The sequence below is a fragment of the Nanorana parkeri genome, unplaced genomic scaffold (genome assembly GCF_000935625.1).
Source record: "Nanorana parkeri isolate BGI_ZX_2015 unplaced genomic scaffold, ASM93562v1 scaffold23, whole genome shotgun sequence".
Classification (NCBI taxonomy): domain Eukaryota; kingdom Metazoa; phylum Chordata; class Amphibia; order Anura; family Dicroglossidae; genus Nanorana; species Nanorana parkeri.
The window spans coordinates 2,241,642-2,268,381 of NW_017306291.1; the positions used below are offsets into that span (position 1 = coordinate 2,241,642).

The 26,740-nt window shown below is 46.0% G+C and overlaps 1 protein-coding gene across 1 annotated transcript; it reads left to right on the forward strand.

Annotated features, from left to right (window-relative positions):
• The first annotated feature begins 1,598 nt into the window (after positions 1-1,598).
• NSUN6 (NOP2/Sun RNA methyltransferase family member 6) lies at positions 1,599-26,724 on the forward strand. Its single transcript, XM_018564181.1, has 11 exons — positions 1,599-1,698; positions 3,918-4,073; positions 7,058-7,137; positions 9,330-9,439; positions 10,163-10,316; positions 11,229-11,310; positions 13,056-13,175; positions 21,707-21,851; positions 23,088-23,239; positions 24,108-24,233; positions 26,334-26,724. The coding sequence occupies exons 1-11, from the start codon at positions 1,624-1,626 to the stop codon at positions 26,532-26,534; spliced, it is 1,401 nt and encodes a 466-aa protein (XP_018419683.1). The 5' UTR covers positions 1,599-1,623; the 3' UTR covers positions 26,535-26,724.
• The last annotated feature ends 16 nt before the right edge of the window (positions 26,725-26,740 follow it).

The window sequence follows — 26,740 nt, forward strand, 5'->3', positions numbered from 1 at the left end:
GGGGTCTAGAAGATGTGTGGAAGGTCTCAGAAGGGGGAGACGTGCGGAGGGTCTCAGGTGGCGGAGACGTGCAGAGGGTCTCAGGAGGGGGAGATGTGTGGAAGGTCTCAGGAGGGGGAGATGTGTGGAAGGTCTAGGGAGGGAAGATGTGTGGAAGGTCTCAGAAGGGGGAGACGTGCGGAGGGTCTCAGGTGGCGGAGACGTGCAGAGGGTCTCAGGAGGGGGAGTGTTCTGGCCGGCAGAAGCACTGTAAACAGGCCCTTGGTGGTTCCATATAAGCACCCTGAGGTCCCCAGCAAACATGGGACCTAAGGCAGCCGCTTGAAAAATGAAAGCGCCGGTATCAGTTTTTAGTGTCACAGCAATTGCAGGAGTACAAGGATTTGCGCTCCGTGTGGACACACGATACAGGTATCAGTGCATCAGTAATTGCAGGTAAAGCTTCCCTCCGTACTGTATGAAGAAGCAGCTATGCCACACTCAACCAGTACTACAGCACGTCTCTCTCGCCTTTTCTGTGCCTTAAAGCTTCTCTCCTAATTTTTAGAAACATTCCTCTCAAATTTATGAGATGAGAAAGATGGATGCCTTTGAATACAAAGTGCGTAGGCAAAGGACACGCCCCCTGACAGAGCACCCCGTCCCCCAATTACACAGACCACAAAGGATTGATTGCTTAACCCTTTTGCTGCCAGAGACATAAGGCTTACATCACTGGAATTTAGTTCCAAATGAGGCACAGTTGGGAGGAAGTAAACTTCTTTCTTTATTATGAAGTTGGAGTTCTACTTTAACTTCTGATTTACTTCTATCTGGTGCTAAAAATTCCACTAGCATAGATTTGTGATTTCTTTCTGTATTCAAACGAGATACTTTATTCAGATCCTACATTAAATAATACAGTCTCCTATAATGTGACTGCAGGTGGAGAAATGCACATTCTTTTTTATAAGAATAAATAAATTTACCGAATTATGAAAAAAATTAATCTCACCCAAAATGGCTTCCAATATTGACCCATGGCAAACAGAATCAGCCGTTTCCCTGGGGCACTGAGCGGGCCGACCTCTAGGATGTCTCCAATACCGGAAGATGAGATTCGGCTAAGCAGACGGAGGTTTGTCTACAACAAAATGGCCGCATAATTACAGCTACACACACCGAGCTGCAGACACTTACTTCATTAGTGTGTACACTGTACTGAGAAAGGATAGGCTACATGTGTTTCAAGTACCGGTTGGATGAGGATTTGCTGTCATGGGACCATTATCTCTTGTTGATGTCTTACCCAGGTACAGAGGGGCTGTGCAGGGTGTGTGTCTGGTTTAATGAGACCTTCATTACACACAGCACATGAAGGTATATGCCCTATTTCCTGTCTGGCTGGATGTAATCCCTCATTTCCAGGTACAGTTTCTGCTTTTGTCCCTGAAAATCTCCCTGAGATTAACATTAGAACATTTAGAAAACAAAAGTCCTGTTTGCATACTCCAGCTCTTACCATGTGTGATTGTATGGTTTGTATTTATGGATTATTGTTCTGATCAAGCATCGAAGATCACCATTTAATATGCAATGCCATTTTTTATTCTAGGTTATTTTAGCTGGACCTTGAAACATAAAATGTCAGTTTTCCCGAAGATTCTTCTGCAGAAAGAAGTAGAAGATCATCTGCGCAACGTTTATCACAATAAGGAGGTGATCTGTTATGTATTAAAGTAGAAGTCTGACCTCCTGTAGAATATACATTTATATATGTGGCAGAACCTAAAGTCTATGTAAACCCCAAAATAATAATAATAATGTAACTTATTGCAGCTAAAAATTTGGATTGTGCTGAGTTCTCCCAAGCCTGCTCAATACTGTGGATGTCCCCCACCTCCTCACAACCCAATCAGTGGCGTAGGATGCATTCCCTACTCCCAGCTACACATCACAAAGGGGTGGGGAATGTCCCGGGGCTGTTGTCCATCACAGTTTTGAGCAGGCTTACGTGTACTTTACACCAAGCTCCATCTTATCCCTACTTACCAATACTGAGAAGTGGTGGCTGCGTTAGTTTTCCTTCTTTAGGCTTTTTTTAATTTTCACCTGGTGATCCTGCCAGTAACACGCTTCCTTTCTAAGGGCTTCCACCAGCCTGCATGTCTACCGCAATGTCCCGTGTCCAGAACGCAAGGGATCGCATACATAAAGTCTCCTTGCCTTCTGGGGCGGGAGGGGGCGTGGCAGTGCCATTCAAGTCAATGGCACTGCAGACACGCCCCCCCCCCCCGCACTGGAATGCAGGGCATTTTATTACGTGTTCCTGTGTGGCCGATCGTACTGCAGGCAGGGGGGCATCTGCAGTGCCAATTACTTGAATGGCACTGCCACAACCCCTTGCGTTCCGGGCCTGGGGCATTGCCGCAGGCGCGGTGGAAACAAACCCTTAGGGTGACAACACTCAATTACTGCACTGTTCCTAAGAAGAAGCTGCTATGCCATACTTGAACAGGACTACAGAACATCTCTCTCCCCTTCTCTGTACCATATGGGGAGACGTTCTGTAGCCCACTGAGAGAACTGGGAACAATGTTAAAGTGCAACCACAGCAAACATTTGTTTTTTCTGTAGTTTTGGATAGAGTAGAGAGGGATTAGAACACACGTCAGGTCTCTATTTGTGTCTATGTCCCCATTAGGTGGATCCCCCCTCTCTATTTGTCCTGGTTACGACAGTTATCACTGATAGTAAAAGAAAAACCCAAATTCTGGGCGGTCATCAGAACAGGAATAGATGGGAAATCTTCCAATGGGGACACTAGTTCTGGTGACCACCAGGGTTTTTCCTCACTTTGAAGGAATTGCTTCTCACTTCCTGTTGTGGCTGTCGGACAGGAAGTAAATGGGAAACCCCTTAATGGGACAAAGGTGGCAAAAAAAAAAAGTTGACAGCGCTTATAACCTTCCATTCCTCTATCCAAAACTGTATATAAAAAAAATGGGCTTCAGTTCTACTTTAACTGCTGAGAGCAGCCGAGGCAGAGACCACAGACCACAGGAAGTTATCAGCTATATAGGTGTCTGGCAGGGACATAGAGAACAGATGCAACCAGACACTTTCAGTGGTATATTTAACAGACAAAAAGGGAAAATCATTCAGTAATCTTGAAGATATTAAAGTGACGCCAAACTCAGGAGTTAAATCTTAAAAATACATTCAAGTATCTTAACTATTAACAAAAATGTATCTTATTTGTGTATCACTCGGCTGTAGATCCTCAAATCATCTCTGAATTGGTGCTGACACTGTCCTTCCTTCTGGAGGGTGACTACTTTTGTTCCCCATGGTCCCTGTGTGTGTTGTAAAGTTGTCACCGCTCTCGATCCTGTCACTGCAGAGAGCCGTGACAGGGGAGGTACTGGATTCCCACCCCTCCCCTGTCCGATCCTCCAGTGCTGACTGGCGGAATGGACGGGGGAGGGGGCGGGTACAGCTGGCTCTGCCTCTAGATAGGCAGAGCCAGCTGTCACTCACGCAGCTGGGTGGATCCAGACAGAATTGTCGGGATCCGTTTCAGCTGCGGCTGTAGCTCGCGGTATACTGAGCTTAGGGTGACGGGAGGACGCTAGTTTCTGTCCTCCTGTTACCCTTAGGAGAACTATGGGGAAAAGCCCTAACACCATAGTTCTCCTTTTAATAGTTAAGGTACTTGAATTCATTTTTGAGATTTAACTCCCGAGTTTAGTGTCACTTTACATTTTTGCTCTCGGGTTTAGATCTGCCTGTCCCATGCACCCTCTGGACCCCAGAAAGCTCCCTCTGTATTTCCACCTCTATGAGGTCCCAGGTGGTACTAGGACACTGTGATATGTTGCTATGAGCTCTAGGGGGATGGGACTATGGGATGTTCTTAAGTATTTTCTATCCTCCAGCTTGTTGCTAAGTTGGGTGTGGATGAAGTGGAAAGAAAATTTGAGCGTCTGCAGAGTTGCCTGTCGCACCCGCCGTCTTTTACCACCGTTCGGGTGAACACGCTGGTGACGTCGGTGGAAGCAGCCAAGCAGCAACTAGATGAAGAAATAAAAAAGGTCAGAATTCTCGTTTTCCATTTTGCCTCAACGCTAAACGCCCGACAATTACAAATACATTCAGCTCTGTAATCAAAAATACATCAGTAAAAGAATTCATTTATTTTTTTTAAAGAAGAACTTAACCGGGGGCAAAAATAAAGTTTAAATACTCATCCAATCCTCGGTCCTGTGGAGGTGACCGCTCACCTGCTCTGGCTGTGGTGAGTCCCCCCTCGTCTACACGTCTAATAGACCTGCATTACACGTGATGATGTCACGGGTCCTTAGAGCTCCAGGGCCCGGGGAAGAAGAGGCTGCGGGGACTAGCATCAAGCAGGAGCAAGGATGGGGGGAGTATTTCTACTTTATTTTCACCCCGTAGACAAAACGAGCACTTAAAGTGGAACTTTACCCCCTTTCACTAAAATCACATCAGCATGCAGCTCTGATGAAATCATCTTACATTCATTAGTTAAACATATGTTTCTTTTACTTACAATTACTGGTTTTACTGGTTTTCTACTTCCTGATCCTCTTGGGCATTAGTGATGTGGTGTGCCCAAGCATTGCATCCTGGGAAGGTTACATCAGCAGTGCATTGGTGGGAAATCTCATCTGTAATCTCATGAGATCTCAGTGAAAGGCATTTTCCTCCTTGGAGATGATGTGCATGGTCACATGTCCTAGTCATATGTGCCAGAGTTCCAGGAAGTAAAAGGCGATGGATTAATCTGCCCTTAATAAAAAAAAAAATGGCCACTGTGTGAAGAATGGGGAGGAAAAGAGAAATAAGGAATGCAAAAAATAAAAACGACAATTATCTAGAAGTATGTGTTTGTAGATTGTCATTACTAAACATTTCTAAAGGCGTGTTTGTTGTCATTTCAAAGATAAGGGTAAAGTTCCTTTTTAACCCTTTCAGTGCAAAAGAAGCCCCACTATAAGGGTTACTTTTTAAAAATCTTGGAGTTCTGCTTTAAATGCAAGCTGTGGAAGTGCCTGAGTATGTATGACCTGGTTTCAACCTTTTGCAACCCCCTGTATATCAGAGCTCAGACTGGGAGAGGGAGAAGCAGCATCAGGAGCCAATCAGTGTTCATGTGGTGTTAAGGGACATGCCAATAAGAGAGCAGAAAGATGAGCTCATCAGTCAGCTGATTTTCCTTTCACTGTCCAGTCACAGGCTGGGGGAGGGACAAGACGTGCAAGTGTAGCTTGAAGAGAAAAATCAGGTGTTTAAATCTCAGGACTGGATGGACAGAAATGCAAATAACAGGTAAAACAGCTCGTATATATGTATTTTATTTGTGTATTTCACTGTCTGTCTGGCATTTTACTTCAAAGTGTATTCCTACTTTTGCAGCCAAATTTGGGATAGCACCTATTTATATTTGTTAAATGTTCCCATTCGGATAGCATAACAAAAAATATTTCACATTGCAGCTTACCTTTTTTCGATGGAGTCTCTGGAAATGTCAGGACTCCCAGTTATATAATCAAGTCTTTAGGGTTTTTTTTTCCGGTTAGGATAGAGCGGGGCACCTTGGCCCTCCAGCTGTGGAGAAACTACAAATTCCATCCTGCTTCTACCTCTGTGAATCATACCCATGGCTGTCAGAGTCTCTCAGATTGGAAGGGCTTCTTTTCCCAACTGCTGCTTTGAGATCTCTCCACAAGTGCTCTATGGGATTTGGATCTGGACTCATTGCTGGCCAATCCAGTACTCTCCAGCGCTTTGTCTGAAACCATTTCTGGGTGCTTTTTAACGTGCTTTGGGTCATTGTCCTGCTGTAAGATCTCTGATGGAGACCCAACTTTCTGACACTACATTGCACCCCAGAATTCTTTGGTAGCCTTCAGATTTCATAATGCCATGCACACAGCCAAGACACCCAGTGCCTGAAGCAGCAAAGCAACCCCAAAACATCAGTGAACCTCCACTATGTGGGACTGTATTTTGTTCTTTTAAAGGCCTAATTTCTTTTTCTGAATACAGTAGAATGATGGGCTGCACCAAAAAGCTGCAATTTTGTTTCGTCAAAGAGTTGTTAATTTTGTGTCATCCCAATACAAACAAAGAAATAAACATGAGAATGACGAAACATTTGTCATTGCAACAATTTTCTGTGCGAAGTGGTGCATTATATGACAGAAATGCAGGGGTGCCAATATTTTTGACCATGACTGTATGTAACTGTTGAATTTTTATTTCTGGCTTTTTGTCCTGGTGAAGAAACAGAAATTAAAGGGACTCTCCACAGTTCTTACACAGACAGCATATTAAAAAAGAACTATGAGGTGAGTGATTTTCAGTCACCTCATAGTTCTAGCCGACCTGTGACAATGAGACTGTCACAGGTCGGCTCAGTAGATCGGGAGGTGAGCGAAAACATACTGGCGTTCGCTCACCTCTCAATCCTGTCACGGCTCTCTGCCGTGACAGGGGAGGGGCTGGATTCCCCCCTCCCCGCTCCGATCCGCCAGTGCTGACTGGCGGAACAGACGAGGGAGGGGGCGGGTACCGCTGGCTCTGCCTCTAGATAGGCAGAGCCAGCTGTCAGTCACGCAGCTGGGCGGATCCTGGCACAATTGTCGGGATCAGTTTCAGCTGCGTCGTCTCAGTGTAGCGCGAGCTTCAGCTCGCGGTATACTGAGCCTAGGGTGACGGGAGGACGCTAGTTTGTGTCTTCCCGTTACCCTAAGGAGAACTATGGGGAAAAGACTTAACCCCATAGTTCTCCTTTAAAGCTTGACGTAGGTTCCCGCTCTTCCCCATGCCACTGGGAAAACAATGTCTCTATGTACGCCTTTGCCATAATAGGGATGAGAGTCTGTTCATTCCTGTCTCGGTGACCACACTGAAAGGCAGGAATAAAATGATCTTCACAACATAAACACAGACAGCAGTAAGAAAGCTCAGAGAGGTAATCCCTTCCCACTCTATGCGGAACAAAAAGAAGGCTTCCTCTTTAATAAATGGCATTTTTGTTATTACTTTGCAGCAAATCCTGGGTGACGTCATCCCAATTCATCAGCATCCCAGACTCAAGGACCTCCTATTAATTCCAGTTATTGGACCGAGGTTGGTAAAACATGGATATCTACATTAATATTGACCTGAACTTAAGTAAGGATTTGTTATTTAATAGGGGACATCTGGAAGTGTTAGGCCTCATTCACACAAGTAACAGCCGGCCCGTACAGATCCGGGGTGCGTGCATGACCGTATCTGGCCGCTCCCGGGAAGGACAGGTGCTGAGTGTGATTTGTACGCAGCAGCCTGTCCTTTTTTTTCTGAGTTCGCGACCGTACGCTCACCCGAACTGCACGTCCGTGCGGGAGTGCGTACTTGTATGCTGACACAGGATGGATCCTGTCTGCGTCCGAGCAGGGACGACCGCGCGGACGTGCAACTCGGTCGATCGTATGGCCGCAAACTCAGAAAAAAAAGGACAGGCTGCTGCGTACAAATCACACTCAGCACCTGTCCTTCCCGGGAGCGGCCAGATACGGTCATGCACGCAGCACGGAGCTGTACGGGCCGGCTGTTACTCGTGTGAATGAGGCCTTAAGTGTGCCAAAGCAGTAACATGAAAGATTTACCTTTTTGTCTTACGTTCAAGACAAGACATATCAGTGCGCTTCGTGGTATGTGAGTGTGCCTAGGCTCTCTTATGCCCTCAGCCATATATCTGCAATGTGAGATCTAGGGCACTGCCTGACTGCTAGTCTCAGGAGATTTGGAGTGAGATTTGGTGATGCCACCACCGTCCTGCTCACTGTTCTCCTTGCCGGACGCTCTGACATGAGGAAGCAAAGCCTTGCCTCTACTAAAATGGCCACCTCCATACAGAGACACATCGAGTGCAGAACAAGGTATGGTACGTCGGTAATGGGACAAGATTAGCTGCAGGGAGACCATAGACAATGCTGGTGAGTGGTCCTTTGCCTTCTGCTTAGGTTTTTCTGGGGTACATCTTCCAGAGTTCAGTTCTTCCTTAAGCTGATCTCATTTACACATATAGCTAAAAAAAATTAATAAATGTAGTATGTTCAGTAACCTATATCCAATCAGAATTCATTTTTTGCTGTAAACTAAAGTCTGATTTGGACTCTGCGTTATCACCAAGCCTCCTTCTACAGGTTCCACACTATGCATATTACACATATATCAGTTTTACAGCCAAAGTAGACTCATCTTTAGTGTTAGAATAAGGGCTCCCTGCTTCTGTGATCATTGAAGCGTGTCTCCTCCTTGCTGCACTGATGGACTGCTCCTCAGCAGTATAGATGCTATAGATGTGAGGAGTCCAGGATCCTTAGCAGAGGGGCACTGGTGCCGGAGACACCGGTCTAAGAACAAGCCGGATTGGCTGGTCTGGTGAATATAACTTTTTTTTTTGTTTAATCACCAAGACACAAACGAGCACTTAACCCTTGCAGTGCAGGGAAGGAGGGGGCACTGCAAAGGTATTTTTTTTACAAAAGATCTTGGAGTTCAGCTTTAATGATTGTCAGAATTTCCATTACTACTTACAGGTCAGATTGGGTTGAATGCAGTCTGAGGCTTATTCGGTCTATGGTGATCTATTGCAACCAATCAGATTTTAGCCTTCTGGAATCAACTATTTTCTAGTTTTAGTCATGATTGGATGGGTTGAATCACACAATTACTTCTTGTATCTCTCTGGGATTCCGTAAGGGATATCTCTGACACACACACACACACACACACACACTGCGGCTTATTAGGCTTCATTAACATTTATGTAATTCCCATTGGTACAAGGCAGTCAGCTACTGAACTGAAACTGCAGCAAAACATACAATTGTATACGGATTAATGAGAACCATTGGGTATCTCTGTGCTGCAGTGTGTGCAAATCTGCTCTTCATGATAGAAAGGAATTATTTTCTATTATAACACAATGTACTGTACAACGTGCAAAACAAGATTTTTTTTTTTCTTCAAGGAAGGAATGTACAAAACGCTTGCAGAGACACAGCTAAAGATGCCTTGACCTGCACACTAATGCACACACGTGAGAATAGCAGCAGGAGCAGGATTGCACTCTCCATAATGTAAAAGTGAAATATTTGACAGGAAGCGTTAGTAGCACCTGCTTTATGTTCGCCCCCTAGACAATATGAGCACTTAACCCTTGCAGAATGCAGGTATCCCCGCTGCAAGGGTAAGTTTCTTCTAAAAACCCCGGAGTTCTATAAAGAGGTTTTCGAATGGCTTAGTTTCCCATTTTTTTATTCTTTATTTAGGAGGACGCAGAAGCAACATTCGGTACAAGTCATCGTTGGAGCGCTGTGTGGAAATGCTGTCCTCAGAGGAGCCCATGTGTACGCTGCTGGGATTATATCTGCTTCCAAATGTAAGAATGGGAAGTGGGGCTGCCCCCCTCGCACTGCAAGGGTTAACTGCTTGTTTTAGCTAGGGGGCGAAAATAAAGAAGAAATACTCGCCTGATCCTAGACCGGTCCCTGCAGCCTCTTCTCCACTAAGCTCCGGCGGTCTGAGATCACGTGTAATACAGGTCTTTTAGACGTGAAGATGCCAGGGAGTGAAGGGGGCAGAGAGGTGAGAGGTCACTGCCACAGGACCAGCTGACTATGTCTTCTTTATTTTCGTTCCTAAACAAAGTGTTAACCCGTTCATTAAGCATAATATTCAAAACGTACAATAGTGTCACCTAGAGTGGGCTTAAAAGGAATATTGTAGGGCGCCAAAATAGATTTTGGAGTGTAGATAAGGGGTAGCCAAACCAGAGTACCAGAATTTGCCTACCCCTGGGTAAGATTGGGGGTGATGTGGAGGAGCAAGTAGGTAAGGTAGAGGGTAAGAGGGAAGAGAAGGAAAAGCAATAGGGGGGTTGGGTGGAAACAGCACCGCTCTCCATCAGATGAAGCTTAGGGTTGGGTTAAAAGGTCGGTCTGGTCTGCGATAAGTCACCCAAGGCGGCCATATTTTGAGAAATGTATTATGGGTGGTTTGGGGTTCCTGGGTGCATTTCCTTTACTATAGTGATAAATTAAATGTTACGAGCGCGCCATGGTTTTGGTTATTTGCTGTTTAGTATTCTTCTTTTTGCCTGCAGGGATGAAGGCCGGTGATGAGGTGTCTGTGTTCTCTGACATTGAAGGGAAATGTAGACGGGGCGCCTTGGAGTTCGATGGAACCAAAGTTTTTATTGGCAATGGGATTGCAGAACTGAGCCGCTCAGACATCTTCTGTACCAACAGCCCTGTAAAGTAAGTAAAACCGACGCTGACGTCCTGAAAACCGAATGTGTTTGTGTTCTATACAGCAACACGTCAATTGTTCAGCCAGTTTCATTGCACGTCTCTACCTGGTGCTGTTTCTGTTGAAACTGACACAGACTCCAGCCACTTCCTGTTTCCTGAGAGATCAGTGGGAGGGTCTTCTAAAGTCACATGATCGGCCTAGGATTGTAAACACTTAGGAAAAGACTAAGGCCCTGTTCACACCTGACCGTTTTGTAGCGCGTCCTACGCCCGACGAACGCTCTACAAAACGGTCAAAAATATAAATTGCATTGTAGTCAATGCCCTCGTTCCCACCTTGCCGTATTTCCGCCCGTCCCTAACGCCCTACAAAACGGCCCACGCCTGAAAAGGTCCCGGGACTATTTTTTGCCGTTTTGTAGTGGGTTTTCCATTGGGATACAGCCAAGTAGCCTTCGGAATCGCGCGACCGTCGCGCGTTTTTTTTTACCGCGGATCGCGGTAAAAAAAAACACGCGACGGTCGTGCATATTACAATACGCCTAGGTGTGAATGGGGGCTAAGGGGGTTATTCACAAAGTTGCCGAAGGCAGGCAAGTGAATAACGCAGGCGAAGCGAAGTGAGCCGAACGCTGTTCAGCTATTCACTTCAGCCGTGTACGGTTGACTTCAGCCGTACATCAGCTAAAATCAGCCGTACATCGGCTGCCTTCGGTCAGCCAAACATGCTCTGCAGGGATGTATAACTTTTTATAACTTTCTTATTTTACTCCTTAGATGAAAACGAGCGCTTAAGCCTTGCAGTGCAGGGCAAGCCCCTACTGCAAGGGTTAATAGAAGCATTTTCTCGGCATTCCATTTTAAATGTGTTTTAATGATGACATTTCTACTTCATATTGACTCTTCCTGTTGTCATAGGGGGAAAGGCATCAGAATGACAGAACCGGTATACTCCAGTCCATCCTTTGACAACATGCTGCCTGGATATATATTCCTGCAGGTAAATCAGAATGGGCACACTGACAGCTGGATTCAGTAAGAGCGCTGAGGACACCCAGCATTGTCCTGGGACGACCGACCAGAATAATGCAATAAGCTGAACTCTGACTGCTCTGGGTAAAGTAATCCATAGTCTGAGTGCAGTTTATCGCATTATTCTGATTGGTCGTTCTAGGGCAGCACTCGCTACATAAAAGGGATTTTTTAAAGGAGAATTATGGGGAGAGTGAAATATACTCATCCCTAGGGATGCCCCGATGCCACTTTTTTAAGACCAAGTACTGGCCCTCATGTACTTGCCGATACCAATTACCGATACTTTCTCTTAACGGACAGGTGACATTTTTTCAAAAACAATGCAGACTAATAATTTTAGGCCAAATTCTTTAATATTATGAATAAACGTAATTTAAAAGACTGTTTTAGAACAATAAAACCAGCCCACCTGAGGATCTATGGTGGGCTCTGCAGGTTCACCCTCAGGTGGGATCTCGAGTGGGCTCTGCAAGTACAAGTGAAACGCTGGCACTGGACGAGGTGTCACTGGATAAGATGCCGCATTGAATTGTTAGCGCCGATAGCACTTCCACAGGCAGCCCTTCATTCCACAGCATCCGGACCTTACTCCCCCTCAGCCCCGACAGTCTTAGGCAGCCCGCATACACTTGTGCCTGCCACTAACAGTGGTCCGCCTCCGTCCTAGACTCCAATTACACACAACACTTTGACCCAGGCTCCCTCTGTCATTGTGCCCTCCCCAGCTCCAACAGCAGTGACCAACCCCTACACCTCCCTGCCTTTCCCAGTTCACACACATTTGAGAGCGCACACCATTCACATTATTGAAGGATTACCACCTATCCACCTCTCGTCGATGACATGGTGCCTGTTCAATGGAGCCTCATGGGGGTGCCGAATTATTATTTTTTCTCCTCATGTGAGGACGACGTCGGCGGCGCTGAGAGGCTGAGCGGAGGAGCGTCACGTCACTGATGTGGGCGGAGCTACAGGCGGAGTCCTCTGGGCAGTCGCCAGCCAACTACATTAGATCCCCACCTGGAGCTCCGCCCACAGCAGTGACTCGACGCTCCTCCAGGCTGCCCAGAAGACCTCAACCCCACCACGGGGAGAAAAAAAAACAGCGCAAGCTCCGGTGCTAGGCATCGGGGCATTTTGACAAGTACTTGTCAAAATGCCCTGTATCGGGCCCGATTCCGATACTAGCATTGTTATCGGGACATCCCTACTCATCCCCATAATTCAAGCCGACCTATGTCAAAGAAGCTGTCACAGGTTGGCTTTATCGATCGGGAAGTCAGCGAACACACACTGCTGATCGCCGACTTCCCAATCCCCTCCCTGCAGGGATTCCCCTCTCCGCTTCTCCAGCTCTGAATGGAGGAACGGACGGACGGGGGGCAGATAGCCCACTATATAGTGAGTTTTGGGTCACCGGAGGACACAGTATATGTCCTCCCATGGTCCTGAAGAGAACTATATGCAAAAAAGGTTACCCCGTAGTCCTGCTTTAAGTAAGCTTCGATTGCATTATCAAAAACAGCTCTAGTATGTCTTCCTGTTACAATGCTGATGTTATAACAGGACAGGATATGAGTTTAGAACTCCTTTCATTTAAACATAATCCGCAGACAAATGTAAACTGCCTCTTAGTCCAGTTATTGCTGCACTGGTCCCAGTCCTTGTTTTTAATCTGGAGTTGTAGCTGTCTTTGTCTTTGTTTTCTAGAATTTACCGTCTGCTGTTGTCAGCCATGTTTTGAGCCCTCAGCCCGGGGAACGGGTTTTGGATATGTGTGCCGCTCCTGGAGGAAAGACCACTCACATCGCTTCTCTTATGAAGGATGAGGTAAGGAAAAGTCACAGAAAATGATCATTGGTCTATTGGCAGAAAACATGGATGACGGGATATTACCCAGCCGGCCAGGAAATGTGCTGCAGGTCTGGTCTTTCTTGCATCGCCAGCCCGTTCAAAATGAATGGGTTTCTTTGACTGAACGTATGCTCCTGATATCCTGTTTTAGGGTGGCTCCTTTGCGTTGCAGGGTCCTATGGAGTCACCTCTGTGTGGGCTAGTAAGCTGCATCTGTATTCACATACACATAGCACAAAAACAAAAGTTTCCCAGCACACTCACCAGCCAGCCTGCAAACAAATTACACTAAGGGTTAGAAACAGAGGTTTTAGTTGCAGAACTGTTGCAAAATATGTGGAAGCCACACCGCCTCATCAAGTCTCCTCTGTATAGTGTGGGCATAACTCTAATCTATGAGAGCCGCCATCTTGGAAATATCTAGCACAGGATGAATTGGGTGCAGGTTCACCAGGAGGCAGCACACTAGCACATACACACTGACACAGCCAGGCAAGACACTTTCTTGCTCCTCTGTCCTCCCTTCTCCAGTCTAGTAGATGGACAGCTGCTGGAAACTGCTCTGTTCCTTGTGATTTTGCACTGGACAGGAAGTTCAGGGAAGCTGAGCTGAGAGAGTTGGAGCTAACTGTTTGGAAACATGATGACTGTAAGTCAGTGACGTGCGGTACCTCTTGCTCCAGGTGAGGCATTCCCCAGCCCTGCCGACTGAAGCCCCACCCCTGATTGATGATGCTCCGCCCCCACCGGACAAAGCCCCACCGGACGCAGCCCCAACCCGTCCCCAAGCTACTGTAAAGGAGGAGACAGGGAGGAGCCTCCCTGTCCCTCATTTGCTCCTCACTGCTGAGGCACTCCGTCCATGACAGGTTACACAGCGGGGAGTATTTGCCTGCTGTGTAACATGTTACGAGCCAATCTGAATGGAGAAAAAGCTGTCAGCTTCAGACATGATGCTGACAGCTTTTTCCTCCATAATTCTAGGCGAGTCTCTGCCTCCCCTGACCGCACGTCCCCGCTGTAAGTGCTTGGTCAAATATGTAAGAAATACTTTGCTGGGCAATGTATATTATGGGTTTTCTCTGGATTCATTATTGAAAAAAAAATGTTTGAGAATGTAATACTACTTTAGGCTCAAATCCTGGACAGTTGTCATATAGGACTTTCCACATTACAAGGTTGAGTCAAAAATGATCCGCACTCTGGCTGTAGAATTTAGTTTAATCAACTTTTAGAAGAGACAAATAATTTTTGGACATAATCTCCTGGCCTTTCAATACACTTTGTCCATCTGTCAACAAGCTTTATTATTCCCTCATTAAAAAATGTTTTAGTCTGAGCTGCGAGCCACGAATGCACAGCTGTCTTCACTTCTTCATCAGAGGGGAATCTTCGTCCTCGTAAGCTGCTTTTAGGGGACCAAACAGGTGAAAGTCAGATGGAGTAAGATCAGGACTATAGGGAGGATGCCCAAACACCTCAAAACAAAGTTTTTGTAGAGTGTCGACAGTGTGGGCCAGGGGTAGCCAAACTCCGACCCCTCCAGCTGTGGTGGAACTACAAATCCCATGAGACATTGCAAGATTCTCGCAGACATGACTCCCGGAGACAGATGCATCATGGGATTTGTAGTTTCACCACAGCTGGAGGGCCAGAGTTTGGCTACCCCTGTGGGCCATCCTTCTTAATGGCTAACACTTGTATGGCCTTCCTTGAACTTCTCCATCCATTCCTACAGACTTCTTCGCGGCAAAACACTTTCTCCATACTGCGCACAAAGTCTTCCATAAATAACGGCACCAGGCACACCCTCAGGCCACAAAAAACAAATCAGCGCACGTCGCTCTTCTTTCATGCAGATCACAAGTCGGGCATTCGTTTTTGCTCGCACAGCAGTTACAAATGAACTGACATAACACCTTCAAACCTGCACAGCAGTGACTGGGGAGACAGTAGCCTTGATGGCTAGTTCACACCAGCCTGACTCGGTGCCGGAATTTACTGGATTGTATCCCGGTCAGCTTCCTTTGTTTTGGTGGGAAGGGGTCGTGGCGGTGCATTGAAGTCAATGGCACTGCAGCCATGCCCTCCGGTCGCAGTGTGATCGCCTGCATCGGAACGCATGACACATCAATGCCTGCTTTGAAGTCCAGTCCGGTCAGAAAAAATACTGCGGCTGGAGGGCACGGTTGCGGTGCCATTGACTTCAATGCACCAACACACCCCCTCCCGCTCCAAAACAAAGTGAGGCGGCCGGGATGCGATCTAGTTCGTTCCGGCACCGAATCGGCCCAGAACGCACTGGGGCTGGTGTGAACTGAACGGACAGTAAGACCAGTACAGCCAACAGAAGTTTTAATATAACCGGAGTGCTGATAATTTTTGACTCTCCCTCGTATATTTTTAGATTGTTTCGTTTTGTGTTTTATTATATTTACATTGTGTTGTTTCTTTGGTGACTGTTGCATCTTGTGGCATCTTCATATTACATCAGCTTTGGATGTTCTCATAGTTAAAGGAGAACTATGGGGTCAGTGTTTTTCCCCATAGTTCTCCTTGGGGTAACGGGAGGACACAAACTAGCGTCCTCCCGTTACTCTAAGCTCAGTATACAGCGAGCTACAGCTCGCGGTATACTGAGACGCCGCACCTGGAGCGGATCCCGACTTAGATGACGGGATCCGCCCAGCTGCGTGAGTGACAGCTGGCTCTGCCTATCTAGAGGCAGAGCCAGCTGTACCCGCCCCCTCCCCCGTCCGTTCCGCCAGTCAGCGCTGGCAGATCGGAGCGGGGAGAGGGGAATCCAGCCCCTCCCCTGTCACAGCAGAGAGCCGTGACAGGATCGAGAGGCGAGCGAACCCGGTATGTGTTCGCTCACCTCCCGATCTGCTGAGCCGACCTGTGACAGTCTCATTGTCACAGGTCGGCTACAACTATGAGGTGAGTGAAAAGCACTCACCTCATAGTTCTCCTTTAACAGTATACAAGTCATAGTAATAGTCAGAGTGTCACCCCGTCGTCTGTTTGTTTATTTTGTTCCGGTATTTTGTGCTCTTTACAATGTTACAAATATTTATTTATTAGTTATTATTATATTTTTCTGCGGCTTTTTATTTGTGTTTGAATTTTCGGTCTGGTTTTCATGGGGATGCTTTGGTTAAAGCTTCTCCCGGACTCTTACTAATTCTATGGCATAGAAAATAAAAAAGAACCAAACTAAACGCCCCTTTTATTCATCTAAGTCAGGGGTAGCCAAACTCCGGCCCTCCAGCTGTGGTGAAACTACAAATCTCATGATGCATCTCTCTCTACGGGAGTCATGTCTGTGGCTGTGAGAATCTTGCAATGCCTCATGGGATTTGTAGTTCCACCACAGCTGGAGGGCTGGAGTTTGGCTACTCCTGATCTAAGTAATCGTGGTCACATGACATTCCGGTCCCAGATCTTCTCTGTGCAGGATGCCCGGTCCTTCTCTGGTTGTCCATGTCACTACTTGAATGACATGGACACTTCCTATTTGCTGGTACATCGATGGGATCCTCTCCGGTGGTCTGCAGCGGTGACATCGGCAAAAGGGGAAGTGGCTGGTGCGGGCACAGCTGGACGCAGGAACAGTATGGGCAAAGGGGCACAGACTTAGGCGGGTATAAGATTGATTTACAAGATATTAGATAAGAAAGAATAAAAACTGGAGGCGTCAAAGAAGGAGGTGGGGTCATTTTTTTTTGGCCCGAAATAGGGTTTAATAAAGCAGCACTTACAGGTCTTGTCCCTCCCCAAGTCTGTCACTGGACAGTAGAGGGGAAAGCAGGAGACTGATGAGCTCAGCTCTCTCTCTATCTCCTCCTATCAGCGTGTTCCTTTTATAGCACATGATCACTGTGCCCATTCGCGATCGGCTCACTGACCCGTGTGACGTCGGCCACACGAGCAATGCGGGAGGACAGGACCCCAGACGTATAAGAGGAGACCTGGGAAGTTGCTGTAATGGAGGTAAGAAAAGACAGACAGGAGAGAGACAGCAGATAGAAACAGGGGAGAGAGCAACGAGAGAGAGCGCGAGGAGAGAGAGAAGAGACAGCCAAGAGAGAGGGGCCAGTTCACACCACAAAGTCTGCGTTATTATTATAATACAGGATTTATATAGCGCCAATAGTTTGCACAGCGCTTTACAATATAAGGAAGACATTACAATACAATTCAAGACAAGATGGTAAGGAGGGCCCTGCCCCTGAGGGCTTACAATCTAAAAGAGTTCCAGAGTGTTCAGCCTCTAGAACGCACTGGAACACAAGCTGGCCGGCTCCCTGCGTTCGCTAGTGCCTGCGTTCCAGTCTAGTGCGATCTGCAAAAATGGTGCTTGCAGCATTTTTGCAGATCGCACTGGACCGGAACGCAGGCACTAATGTGACGGGGATCGCACTGCGGGCAGGGGGAGTGGCTGCGGTGCCATTGACTTCAGTGCACCGCCACGCCCCTGAACGCAGGTGTTTTTTCGTTGGTAGATCTCATTGAGTTCGTCATTTGAAAAGTAGATCTCCAGAAGAAAAATTGTGGGCGCCCCTGCTGTAGCACAAGTGACTGCCTCCTTTTTCTGTACAGGCAAGTGGAAGAAGCTGTTATTAAGCCAAATTCAGTACGAAATGATGATATGGATATTTGTTTCGTACTGTCCAGTGGTGTTTTTTTTTCTGTTAAAATATCATTGTCACATCACGCCGGGCCTGCTGGGATTTGCAGTTCACAAGTCAGTCATTCCTCCCTCTGATGCAGAGCATAGAATTACATTGCAGCCCATACACACGTTGTGCCTCCATCAGCATTCAGTACACGCAGCCGGCCGGCAGCTATTATTACAGCTGAGTCTTATCACGGCCCTCTCAGATGGTAAAATGATGTTTCTGTGGGAAATCTCTCCCGCTCTGATTATCCTTCGTCAAATGGGAACAGACTGGGAATCAACATTTCAGCCCCACGGTATCCCACTTCTACTTTTAGAATGTCTTATTTTCATTTCAGAAAATGATAAAAGTAAAAAAGGAATTGTCAAGGCTTGTTAAAGAAGAACTTAAACATGTACCCCTGCAGTGGGGCTACCCAGGCGCTGCAAGGGTTAAAGTGATATTAAAATCAAATGCTTTTTAAACTATTTCAAATGCTGATGAAATCACTTACAATGGACGCTGCTCCTTGATGTTTATAAGTTTTAGTTTCCTGCAGAATCATCTGGTCCCCTGAGCACTGGCCCTGATATCCTGTTTTAGGGTGGCTGCTTTCCCCTGCAGGGTCCTATGGAGCCACCTTTGTGTGTGCCAGTAAGCTGTGCATGTCTCCACAAATACACAGACACAGCAAAGCAATCCACTCCACTCTCATTCCTTCTACTTTCTTCCTTTCTCCAAGCTAGTAGATTGATAGCTGCTGGAGACTGATCTGTCCCTTGTGATCTTGTATTGGACAGGAAGTTCAGGGAAGCCAAGCTGAGAGAGTTGGAGATGTTTGGAAACATAATGGCTGTAAGTGTTTTGGCAAAAATGTAAGGACATACTTTGCTGGCCAATGTATATTTGTTTGATCCGAATTGTAAGTGCTTATTTTAGTTTAGGGGTCGGCCCTCCTCCCCACCCCGGGGTCATTAAAAGGAAAAGAAAATCTAAAATCTGAGTTGTCACCAGAACAAAAATAGAGGGGAAGTCCTCCAATTGTGGGGACAACTGTCCAAGAGGGGACTTACCTCAATTTGGAGAGATTTTCCATGTACAGCTGCTCCAGATTCTGCCTGTTCCAGTCTCAGTAAATTCCCCTCAGTGTGTATTATCCCCATGGAGTGTCAGAAATGTATTGTTTAGTATCATTTATTTAACTTTTATGTGATTAAATACATTTACAGTGTTTGCAGTGAGACGTTTAGTGTTTTGGAAAATGTAACAAGTTGTGGACTTTGGACGTACCACATATGCCCTACTTTTGGTTGTATGGGGTACGCTCTGCTCCTTTGTCTTACAGCTCCTTGGCTGCATTTGCAAGCAAATCATGGCTGTCATTTTGACAGCCGTGACTTGTTTTGTATCAGATCTTGGTGCTCCTGTGTGAACCGACCCTCCAGTCTGGATAATTATTCAGCTATTGAGGAGTTCTGGATTGCTCAATGTCTATTTAAAAGGTTACAAGGTTACAGGTTTATGTATTGAATCCCACTGGAAGCTGTATGTGTCCCAGGACTTCCATGGATGGAAAACATAAATATAAGATAAGGAACAGAAGCAACACTCCATGTACAGTAGAAGTCCAGAATGATATTTGATTGACGATCCTCAGGGCATTTTCGGGGTTGTGATAGTCCCCCTTCTTCAGGGCTGAAAGGGATCAAAAGTCTGAAATCTGAACCAGACAATAGTATCAAAAGCAAAGACGGACTAACTTTGTGACACAAGAACTGCCTAAGACTCAGCTGCAGGACATAATGTCCCTATTCCAACATTCATTTTGGTATCTTCTAGCCCAATCGGAAGGTTCGTTGGGGCACTTGATGTACTATAATGCCTTGATGCTGCAATCTACCTATATATTTTTGTACGTTCTCCGTGTTCTATGCCTTTTGCTCAGCATTGTGGGTCCCCCCCTTTCATGTCCCTTATCCTTATAGTGAATTCCTTCCTGGAAATAATGTTAGATTTGCTATGCATCTATTCCACAAGCGAAACTTAGTGTATTTCTACCCTACGTCTACCCATTCTCTCTCTCTCTCCCTCTCTTCTCTCTCTCTCTCTCTTCTCCTCCTCTCTCTCTCTCTTCTCCTCCTCTCTCTCTCTCTTCTCCTCCTCCTCCTCTCTCTCTCTTCTCCTCCTCCTCTCACTCTCTCTTCTCCTCCTCTCTCTCTCTCTTCTCCTCTCTCTCTCTCTCTCTCTCTCTCTTCTCCTCCTCTCTCTCTTCTCCTCCTCTCTCTCTTCTCCTCTCTCTCTCTTCTCCTCCTCTCTCTCTCTTCTCCTCATCTCTCTCTCTCTCTCTCTCTTCTCCTCCTCTCTCTCTCTCTTCTCCTCCTCTCTCTCTCTCTTCTCCTCCTCTCTCTCTCTCTCTCTTCTCCCTCTCTCTCTCTTCTCCCTCTCTCTCTCTTCTCCCTCTCTCTCTCTTCTCCCTCTCTCTCTCTTCTCCCTCTCTCTCTCTTCTCCCTCTCTCTCTCTCTCTTCTCTTCTCCTCTCTCTGTCTTCTCCTCTCTCTGTCTTCTCCTCTCTCTGTCTTCTCCTCTCTCTGTCTTCTCCTCTCTCTCTCTTCTCCTCTCTCTCTCTTCTCCTCCTCTCTCTTCTCCTCCTCTCTCTCTCTTCTCCTCTCTCTGTCTTCTCCTCTCTGTCTTCTCCTCTCTCTCTCTTCTCCTCTCTCTCTCTCTTCTCCTCTCTCTCTCTCTTCTCCTCTCTCTCTCTTCTCCTCTCTCTCTCTTCTCCTCTCTCTCTCTTCTCCCCCTCTCTCTCTTCTCCCCCTCTCTCTCTTCTCCTCCTCTCTCTCTCTCTCTCTTCTCCCTCTCTCTCTCTTCTCCTCTCTCTCTCTCTCTCTCTCTTCTCTCTCTCTCTCTCTCTTCTCTCTCTCTCTCTCTCTTCTCTCTCTCTCTCTCTCTTCTCTCTCTCTCTCTCTCTTCTCTCTCTCTCTCTCTCTTCTCTCTCTCTCTCTCTCTTCTCTCTCTCTCTCTCTCTTCTCTCTCTCTCTCTCTCTTCTCTCTCTCTCTCTCTCTTCTCTCTCTCTCTCTCTCTTCTCTCTCTCTCTCTCTCTTCTCTCTCTCTCTCTCTCTTCTCCCATGACATATCTTCTTCCTCTTCTCCCCATACTTTTATTGAATATATTGTTTATTTAATATATTTTGACGCTTTCAATTATTCCTTGTGTTACTCGTATTAAGCGGCTACTGATTTTGTCGCCGGGTAACATGTTCGAGATATTATTGAACCTATTTTGTATGTATAGATGGCATATTTACGTGGACTGTACACCACTTTGTGATCCCCGCTAATCTTTTAAGTCGTTGTATGTTTTATACAAAACAATAAAGATATACTTGCTAAGAAAAAAAAAAGCAAAGACAAGTTAACACTGATGGTTCCATCAGGAGCCTGGAGTCTCACCTCAGTGTCTGCATGTCAGTAAGAATTACAATGAAGGAGAGGATATTACACGGCATCATTTTCAGGAAGCACTCAGCAGCCTATTGGTGAGACGTCTCTGAATTATTACTGCAGTAAATTACACGGAGCTCAGACTATAATAATCTGAGTGAACTTTCTGATTTTAGCACATTTGCAGCATTAGCTCATAATTCCAAGTCCAGGAACTTCTGTACATTCTTCAGGGAAGCTCTAGACCTGGCTGTGCAGTTGGGTTGGGTTGGCTGGGTCATGGAACTAAACTCCAACTCTTTAGACAAGAAGCAGAATGGCATCACATATGTACGTCACCTCTGTATTTGGCTGTTTTGCCTTTATTTATACTTTATATTAAAATCAATGTCTTTGCATTCCCAGGGAGAAGTCATAGCTGTGGACAAGATAGCCAAGAAAGTGGAGAAAATAAAGCATAATGCTTCACTGCTGCAACTCACATCTATCCAGGCCTACCGCTTTAACAGCACCAAGGCTGTGTTACGTGAGCCAAAGGGGATGGAAGAAGGTGAGACATGGAGCATAGAAGAGTAACCATAGAAAGGGGTGTGTGGCGACATCTACATTATATGGACAAACGTTGGTGGACACCTGACCATCACACCTATATGAGCTTGTTGGACATCCAAAACCATGGTCATTAATATGGAGTTGTTAAACCCTCCCCCTAACTTTGTTGCTATAAAGCCTGCACCCTTCTGGAATGCCTTCCGCAAGATTTTGGAGTGTGTAAAAAAAAAAAAAAAAAAGTATGGTCAGATTGCTGAGGTTGGCGGAAAAAAAAACCTGGCTTGCACTCTTGCAGTCCTCATTCTAGTTCCTTTCAGGGGCAATCCGTAGGGTTGAGGTCAGGGCTCTCCGAAAGACACTGAAGTTTCTCAACACCAAAGTGGTCTAATCATATCCACATACATTTGGCCATATATTGTAGGTGTGATGGTCAGGTGTCGGCATCCTTTTGGCCATATTATAGTGTGCCTGTCCTGGAACTCCTTGAACCTGCTCAAATGTGTTTAGAACAGAGATACAGTAGTCCCGTTTTATTAATTCATTTATTTTCATTTTAAGTAGGGATGCACCGATACCGGTACTAGTATTGGTATCGGTGCAGATAACGAGTGCAGATAACTCGTACTCGCCCAACTGCTCCGATACTTTCATCGATACCGGAACTTCCGGTCAGAGGAAAATCCTCAGTGCCGTAGGGGAACATGGAGCCATCTTCCCAGGCAATCAGGAAGCTGGGTGGAGAGTAATGATTTGCCTCCCGGCTTCCTGATTGGCCAGGAAGCCGGCTCCATGATGATTGGATAGGAACCCCATCAACATCGAGCCGGCCGAACAGTCGGCTCCTTGCTGATTGGATGGGAAATCGGCTTACCTGGAGATCTTGCCAGTAAAAGCATTTCTCAATGCAGGTTGACTACACTAAGGCACAACCTCACAATTAGCAGCAGCTTAGTCAGCTTGCTATGTGTGCTTTCTTAGTTGGCCGTTGTGCTGTATGATAGATGGCACGATGACCAACACCTATCATGGCACTGGGACTCTTCACATGGTAGCAGACCCTCCAACTTAGCACTTCCTTTCAGCCAATACACTGTGTCGATCTTTCTCAATATCAAAGCAGAAGCAGCGTGTAACATTATGTCTTGAATTATGTTAAAATCCTTGAATCCTCATATCCAAGAGCATATAGTAGTTTGTGATGTGTACTTTTTAATGCTAAAGGTTTATTTTGCAGGTGCTGGTCCCCCCTTCCATCCAGAGTCATTTGACCGCATTCTCTTAGATGCTCCTTGTAGCGCAATGGGGCAGAGGCCTAATATGGCTCAGCTGATATCCCTAAAAGAGCTGACTTCTTACCAGGCACTGCAGCGCAAGCTTTTCAGCACGGTAAGTTCCCCTTTAGCAGTACCTACCATACGATTGGTGAAGTGGAAGGGAATGTCCTATGGGCTCCAGATTCATCCAATTTACAACCAGTAAGACACTTTCAGGCTGCATGTTGTTAGTAGGCATTGCCCTTTCTCCTTTATTATGGCTGGTTATGAGTTAAGAATTGAGTTACAGTTAAGTCAAGAGTTAAGGGGTTAAAAGCCCAACTCTGCAGGGTCCCCTTCATCAGGCTCAGTGATGACGGATATGGATATTATTAAAGAAGACTTGACGCAAGGAAATTTGGAGTGGCAGTGGTTTCTACTTTTTTTTTTGTATGCATTCCCTCTTTGAGGCCCCCATTCTTTATATTTACATTTATATACATTATATATACATTTTCAAGATGTCTTCCTCTTCAGTCTTCCTCTTCAGTCTTCCTCTTCAGTTTTCTCCAGTCTAAAAATGATGCAGAGAGTGTCTCTGACATAATGTCAGCGCTTTCTCTGCAGTAATAAACTGTGGGTGCAGGGTGCCGTGGTGACGCCCACTCGGGGCGGGTCCGTGACACCCTACACTCACAGTATGTCCTCAAGTCTTGCAGGTTGAATTACACATTCTGTCCAAGACTAAAGGTGCTCTTTAAATTGAAAGCAGTATAGTAGGGATTGACATTTTCCAACACAAAGCAGACTTCCTGCCCAGTATTCACGTAGATTAATATTGTCAACCATTAATTGTAGGGCTTGTTTAGCCAAGAGCGGCAGCGAATGTAGGACAGTAGGTTGCATTGCAAAGTTACAATTAATGTCAGGTCCTTCAGTGACTGTGTGACTCCTTTCATGTATTCCCTTCTCAGGATTTTCTCTTCTTTTCCCTCCATTAGGCTGTTGAGTTGTTGAGACCTGGAGGTACGCTGGTTTACAGCACATGTACTATCACTTTAGCTGAAAATGAAGAACAAGTCGCCTGGGCTCTGAAAACCTTTCCCTGCCTCCAGCTTCAAGCGCAGGTAACGGAAACGCAGCAGTGTGTGGTCTGCATTCTTTCTACGCATACCAGAGAATGACAGCTATACAGAGAGACAATGAAGATAGAAGTATGGGAGCTCTTGTGGCCAATTTGTTTGTAAATGTTCAGGCTCCAGGGCTGTTATCTTGACCACTATCTAGGGAATTGGTGACTTGGAACAAGTATGCAGCCAGTGATGTTCGAAAGTCTCAACTTCCATCCTGCTATTCTTGCAGGATGTTTACTGACTAGTGATGCCAGGATGTTGGTAAGTGTCTGTGGCAATGGTCCTTGAGCTTCTGTCCATGGGAAAATGCAACTTGTTTTCAGGTGCATTCAGTTTGCATTTGAGATCAGTTTGAAATCATTCACAGTCACAAGTACATTTCACCTAATTCTAAGCTGCATCAACCTGCTTCAAGTTGCTTTTGCCTTTCCGTTGACTTGTATATGGAGAGAAGCAGTTCTGACGCCAACAAAAGCCCATCAAACGCTGGTCCTAACAGCCCTGGAATCTGTTTGATTAACTGTTGTGCCTAGTATTGCATTTTGCACATGCCCAATAGTATGCACAGTAACTAACCTCTTCAAAACCATTCAGCAATGGACCTGTAAAGTTATTCTGCATTTTAATGTCCCACCATACTGGCACAAATGATTATCACATTCATGTTTCAAATAATAAACGCACCAAAGATATTTTTATGCACAAGCTCAATACAATCATCCTAAAAACAGGGCCCATGGAAGAGGCTGCAGGGACACAATAGTAACCTTGCGGCCACCAGATCATACCACAGCATACTGCATGATATGTAGGCATCCAACACATCTGGAAGATCCTAGTGGTGGGTTTAATTCTGCAAGAGAACATAGATTGGAATCATGGTTGTTGGGAGTGGTAAGTATTATGAAAACATAAGAACACTTTCACAATAACGTGCATTTATCATCTTTGCTCCTTTGGCTTGACCTAATCTAACTCTACCCACCTCCTCCACAGATGCATACTTACCTCTATCCAGTGGTTGCAGCCTCCAGTGTTACATCCGGCGTCGCAAGTCCCTCTCACCTGGCTGCATCTTGGGGCTAACGACAAAGAAGGGAGAGGGCCCCTATAGAAGTCTATAAGGCTGTAATGTACGGGGGTGCAGCCAGGAGATTGAAGAGTTGCAGCACAGGATGTAAACAAACACTAGAGGGTGCGGCTTTGGGATCGAGGAAGTCAGGGAAAAAGTGCAAAAATAATAAATTCCCTTTTGTTTTAAAGCGCACTTCTCCTTTAATATATTTTGAAACTAAAAGCACGCCATGAACTATTTTCTTACACCTCTAACGTGTGTGGAACTACTCAACAGCAGGGATGAGCTCAGGTTTAAACCGAATACAGTCTGAATCTGACCTCCTCATCCTCCACAAGGAAGTGCTATCCACCCAATCAGCTGAGGGCTGGGCATTCCCCGCCCCGCAGCTGCATGTAAACCAAGGAGCAGGATGCTTGTGCTAACATTATTTACCTTATATGGCCACATAGCCATCCTAGGTAAATGTAAGTTACCAAATATAGGCATGTAGCCATATAAGGTCAATGACATCACTGCATCCCGATGCTTCCCCGTCAAGCTGGGGGCAGAGAATTCCCTGCCCTCAGCTGTCTGGGAGGCATGGAGGAAGCTCCCTTCCCTGCTCGGAAGGAGCTCCTTTCAAGTTCAGAGGAGATTAGGTTTGGCCCGAGTTCAGTCTGATCCTGAGCTCATCTCTACTTAACGTGTGTAAAGGAATTGACATGACAACCATTAAAGTGCAAAAAGTGGGTGGGGTCAGGAGGATATTGCACCGAGAGGAATCCTGCGTAAGAGATGGTCATTGACGTTCACAATGTTGCACTGCGTTATCCCACATGCATTATGCAGCACATTAACTTTCATTACATTAAGGAGACCCATTGGATAGGCGCATTGGGATGCCATGCATGATAAAGGGTGCCTGGTGTAAACGGGTCCTATATAGAAGTGAGTGGATGATAGACACAAATAAATCATGTGATTTATTCCATTCCTTTGTACATATATCAATTCTTTATTATTTCTATTTTTAACAGGCTCCACACATAGGAGGGGAAGGCATGCCCGGCGCTGGGTTGTCCCCGGACCAGTTGAAACTCCTACAGCGGTTTGACCCATCAGCCACTGAAATATCGGTCTTGGATGCAAACAAGTTGAAGTCGGATGACGACCTCGTCGCACTCGCAAATTCCGATACCATCGGCTTCTTCATAGCCAAATTTCTCAAAAAGTCCTGACCTACATTTTTATATGGCGGTGACTACGCGCAGTGAAGTAATACGATCTTGAAGTGCCGGGCTCATTAGGCCTTACTGTTACTATGGCAACAAATGAATACCTCTGTAACCATGGAAGCAGACTGACTGCCAGCTGTTCGTGTTGCAGCCGACTACTGCAGAGATGGGTAAAGAGTTACCAGGGGGATTTCATATGCAGTTTTTTT